This window comes from Ochotona curzoniae, unplaced genomic scaffold (genome assembly GCF_017591425.1).
Source record: "Ochotona curzoniae isolate NIBS_2020 unplaced genomic scaffold, NIBS_Ocur_1.0 contig_3520, whole genome shotgun sequence".
In the NCBI taxonomy this organism is placed as follows: domain Eukaryota; kingdom Metazoa; phylum Chordata; class Mammalia; order Lagomorpha; family Ochotonidae; genus Ochotona; species Ochotona curzoniae.
In genome coordinates, this window is record NW_024465894.1 from 16,271,629 (window position 1) to 16,276,912 (window position 5,284).

General features: G+C 43.5%; 1 protein-coding gene across 1 annotated transcript; it reads left to right on the forward strand.

The window, feature by feature from the left end:
• Nucleotides 1–604: 604 nt before the first annotated feature.
• On the forward strand, nt 605–4,471 carry DEFB126 (defensin beta 126). The gene is made up of 2 exons (XM_040981255.1): nt 605–693; nt 4,134–4,471. Exons 1-2 carry the CDS (start codon nt 636–638, stop codon nt 4,469–4,471), a joined length of 396 nt encoding a protein of 131 aa, XP_040837189.1. The 5' UTR covers nt 605–635.
• Nucleotides 4,472–5,284: the final 813 nt, after the last annotated feature.

Below are 5,284 nucleotides of genomic sequence, written 5' to 3' on the forward strand. Positions count from 1 at the left end.
TCAGGTGTGGCATTAAAGACATCTTTGTGCCCTCATCCTTTAACTTTAACTTACTCAGTTTTTGAAAATGACTCTCTCAATCCCCAGGATATCAACAAAGTATTATTCACTTGTTCAACTCTCAGTTCATTAGAGCCTCCATGGAGAGAATTGTGTATCTGTACAGAATGTATATGCCACACAGGAACATATGTATTAACTATGCAGCAGAACATTGATTTTAAGGGACACATCATAAAGAAAATAGTGTGACAGAGCAGAATAACACATACTCTGAAAGAAGGAACGTAGCACAGGGTGAGCAACCAGGCAGGGGTACCCAGGCCTGGAGAACCAGCACAAAGGCTTCCTTCTCTCTAAATTACCATGCACTTCAACAAGGACTTGCACCTGCTCTTCCCAGCTTCTCTCCTCCCCCAACTGTGCTGCCACACAGATCCCGCACTGCACTGTCTCAGTCACGGCTGCTGGCCAATAGTCACAAGCTGAGGTTGGCACAGGTCCCCACAGCCTCCAAGCTCCCGGCTGAGCACACCCCAACCCAAGAAGGACAACAACGCTCTCTTCTCAAAGTGATCCTGAAGGAGGGACACTTCTAGACTCTGGAGAGCCAACTGGCCAACGTCTGAGGAGCCATGAAGTCGCTGGTGTTGAGCCTTGCAGTCTTGATGTTCCTGGTCCAGTTGACCTCAGGTAACAGGACCTTGGAGAAGAAGAAATGTGGTCTAAAACTTGTTCCTGGCCCTGGATTTGAGTTCCCCTGCTCTGTGGTGGCAGGGGTGGAGTTCTCCCTGGCAAGAAGTGGGGAGGAGTGGGGTTCTATTGTTCCAGAACAACTCTGCCCCACGTTTCTCTAATGGGAGCTGGGAAGGAGATACAGATGGTGACACCTCTTCTTTCAGCCTGTGTGGGAGTAGAGATGTCTCTGAGACCCACCTCCTCTGTGTCCTATGTTTGCCCTATGTACCCCTTCTCTCTCCTGGTCCCAGAAAAGTCCTGCCTCACTTCGCTCTCACTGTCCCCTGAGCTAAGAATCCCAACACATGACCTCCCTCTGTGTTCTGCATCTAACCAAGAAACTCCCTGGTTTGTCTGCTCTTGGGTGCTCTTGGCATGAAAGGTGTCCTACAGAACTACAAAGTGAGAATGGCTAGAGCAATATTTTAGGTGGACGTGGGGGACTATGCACAGTTGATATTTCAGCATATTGTGTGAGCATTTCTTCTGTGATGTTTTGTGTCTTCTTGGCCAGGAATGGCTGCCTGTGTTGATGCAGTAGAACATGCTGCTTTGACACATACACACATGGTGTGATCGCGTATCCTTCACTAATGAATGTCAGCTATTTACTTGTAAGGGGAACACCCAAAACCTTCTCTTCTAGTTATTTTGAAATGCACAACATACTCTTGTGACGTTTGGCCACTCCACTTCAAAATAATACCATGACTTACTTCTCCTCACTGTTTTCTATGATTTGTATTTACACAGCCTAGACAAGAATCCTGGATGTGCTTTAGGAATCAAGAAACCGGACACAATCTTGTTAGTGTTTATGCTTTTTCTATTTGGTTCAACTGACAGCTGATCATGCCACCTGCCTTCTTGACATGGAACAATGTATCAGGAGAAGTCTTACAAATCTTCAAGTGGTCCCTGAAAATATCATTAGCAGAAGACGCTCATTATTCTGTCAGATTGTTGTAGCAATATTAACCTGTTGTGTCATTTGAATGATTTTTCTCTGCATGAATATTGTAAAGCTAATGAGACAATTTGTGGGAGTTTCTAATGACCCAGGTAAATTTAACAAGATTCTGTAATTTTTTAAATTTATTTTACTGCTCTCCCCACAGTGTATTCTTCTGTGATTCTCTTGTTTCTTTGGTTATGAATCCCCCCAATGATTCACTTGTTTCTTTTCTTCCCCTTTCCAAACTAAGACCTTCTTAGACCTTGGTCACCATTTTATGCCCGGTAGAGTACTTGACTCAGATAGTAGCTGGTGTTTAAGTGTGGAGAGACTAGAAAAAAGGCACTTAGCACACACGACAAGACAGAATTCCACCCTCTCTTTATGGCTTTCAGTGTTGGAAAGTGTGTTATTTTACGTAGGTGTACGGTACGGGCATTAACATCGCACTTCTCAAAGAATGACGGCATCGTATTTACTGTTATCCTTAATTAATAGCTTTTTGTTGTTTTCACCCAAAAGTTTTATTGAATATTTACATGTCAGTGTCCTACAGATAGATATCAATGGAGAGACACATATGAGAAAAAAAATTGTGCTAGTAATACCAAAAGTTGATACGTTGTTTTTTTTATTTAAAGATTCAATTATATGAGTCTGAATTAAGAAAGTGTGACAGAGAGTCATTTGTTGCTGGATCACTCAGAGATGGCTTCAGCGGTCACCCCTAGGGCCACACCAACGCCAGGCATTTCTTTTAGCCCACTCACTTGGGTGCAGCGGCCAAAACAAGTGGGCCATCTTCTGCTTTCCTAGACCATTACTAGGGGGCTGCTTCAAAAATGGAGCAGTTGGAACATGATCCAGCACCCTAATGGGATGCTGTTCTCACAGGCAGCAGTGTTGGGGGATTATATACATTTATTTTTTTTTTATTTTAATTTGTGTGGCTGAGTTACAATGAGAGAGAAGGGAAGAATTTCCATTCTCAAGTTCACTTTCCAAGTACCCACAACAGCCAGATATGAGCCAATCAAAAGCCAACAGCTTCTTCTGGACCTCCCAAATGGGTGGAGGGGCCCAAGAACCTGAGCCATCTTCTTGCTGCTTCATAGGCCATAAACAGTAAGCTGAACCAGAAGTAGAGTAGCCAACTTCTCCTTAACTCTTGATCCATCCAACTGTGAACAACTACATTAACATCATCTAAAATTTAAAATAATTTTTTAAAAAATCAGAAAAAACAATAACACTACTTCTTAACCAAAAAAAAGACAAAAACAAAACAAACAAAAAAAGAGCAAAAATGTTTACAAACATGTGCATTTACTTTATACCAAAAAATTACTTTAAATAAAACAGATTTCCTTAAAAGGACTTCTAGGAATATGATGCTTTTTAACTATTCACAGTGAATTTTTTTCAAATATTTCTCATATTTTGCAAAGTATCACTGCACACAGCTTTCAAAATGGTAGACGGGGAGAACCATACCTTGTAGAACTTTGTTGTATTTTTACTTCAATCTGCATAATTATATAACAAAATGGTGCCTTTAATGTAAATTTTCAAAGACATGAAAACTACTAATTAGCATGGCCAACCAAGGATTTTTTTCACCTATTCTTCTACATTCTTCACCAATTATTAGTAATATTCTTTATTATGTAAAGTCCCAAGATCCGTCAGGGGAAAGCTATTATTGTACTGTTTGGGAAAATTGCCTCTTTGTAATGAATTAATCTAGATTTGTTATACATTACTATAAAATAAATTTAAAGGAAATGGGGAGGGGGGAAGGAAGAAGTTTAGCAGCCAGGACACCAACTGCTGCCCACATAGGATGCCAGGCCCTCAGGTTGGGGTCAGTGGTGCTGCATCATTGCACCAGTCCCACAGGCAGCAGGTGAACCCCTTACACCACAATGCCGGTACCATAACCTGACATCTTTTTTCAAAGATAGTGTAAGGCAAGTCTAGAGTCACATTCTAAGCACAATTTGTAGAGACATCAAAAACCTCACCGAGTTTCAGCAACAGGCAGTATGTGCTTCAGTTAGGGTGTGGAGGTCAGCCATGATTTGAACATATGTCATTTTCAAATGATTGTTCTGACTGTGTGGGTGCAGCTGCATTTTGGGGACTTGACTGGGGTTTCGTGTGCAGTGTCAGCGTGTATTTGTGCCACTTAGAATAGCAGGCACCTGGTGAGTGTGTGCTGAACCCTGACTTCAGAAATGTGTGTCTCATCCCTTTATACACACCTCCATGTTGGTTCATTTCTAAAGATTTCTATCTGCTCAGAACAGCTTTTCTGATTAGGACAAACATAACAAACTGACCGGTACAAGATTCAAACCACCCTTGTCCACAAAATGATTGCTTTTTCCTTTTTATGACCAACACCTCATGGTGAATGTTTCACCTCTTCTTTTTGCAGGTAACTGGTATGTGAAGAAGTGTGCCAACAAGTCAGGACGCTGCAGGTCCGTGTGCCGAGCCACAGAGAAGAACCAGCCTTCATTCCAGACGTGCAAAGGCAGAAAACGATGCTGTGTTAGGATAGATGCTGACGCTCCTCTGACCTGTGACGAAACCAAGAAACCCTCAGAGGACACTTCAGAATCTCATGGGGATGCAGACTCTTTTGAAGAGGAAGACAGTCATGTTCCCGAGGGCACAGTCCCGGCTGATGGGGAGACAACCACAAGTACTGGGGCAGCATCTTCCTCTGCCGCCACCACAGCCACCGTAGCCACTACCACCACTGGCGGTTAGCATTGATCATTTCAACCTCTGCTCTAGTCCTGATTCATTAAAGACAACTTGTTCAACCTGCTGTCGCTCTCTATGGCCTCTGTCCCACTGTCCCTCAGTGCCACCTTCCTCCTCCCATTTCGTGTTGCTGGCCAGGACATCAGGTCTCCATCGCACAAGATGTTCCAGGTCAGGGATGCAGATAAGAGGGAGGCTCCGCACCAGTAGCAGGTACTGCAAGCACCCAAGTCAGCACTGAGAGGGAGAAGCAAGCCGTGCTGTGCCTGAAGCCAGGGGCAGGCCCACACTCGCCCTGCACAGCAATTGTCACAGTGGAGCTTGCTAGACACAAGAGAGATTGCTAAGTCTGGTCTCTGATAGCAAGTTCTCCTCTACTTTTGGTTTGGCCACAGATGGAAGGCTGCATTTTTCTAGTTGTTTTTGCAGTTGTGTGTGATGCAAATGCATCCCATGGAAGGCCTCCATAGTTATTTTGTGAACCCGTCCCATGAAAGGTTCCCATAGTACTTTTCTTTTCTTTCTTTCTTTTTTTTTTTCTTTTACTTTAGTTTCTTTTTTTTTTTTTTTTTTTTTTTTAAAGATTTATTTTTATTATTTTTTCATTGGAAAGGCGGATATACAGAGAGGAGATACAGAGAGGAAGATCTTCCATCCGATGATTCACTCCCCAAGTGAGCCGCAACGGGTCGATACTATGCCGATCCGAAGCCAGGAGCCTCTTCCGGGTCTCCCACGCGGGTGCAGGGTCCCAAAGCTTTGGGCCGTCCTCAACTGCCTTCCCAGGCCACAGGCAGGGAGCTGGAAGGGAAGCGG

Bases quoted from the DNA above. Each gene is read 5' to 3' on its own strand.
- DEFB126 (XM_040981255.1), top strand. From the start codon at position 636: ATGAAGTCGCTGGTGTTGAGCCTTGCAGTCTTGATGTTCCTGGTCCAG. The intron at 694-4,133 runs GTAACAGGACCT...TTCTTTTTGCAG, and splicing joins CCTGGTCCAGTTGACCTCAG to GTAACTGGTATGTGAAGAAG.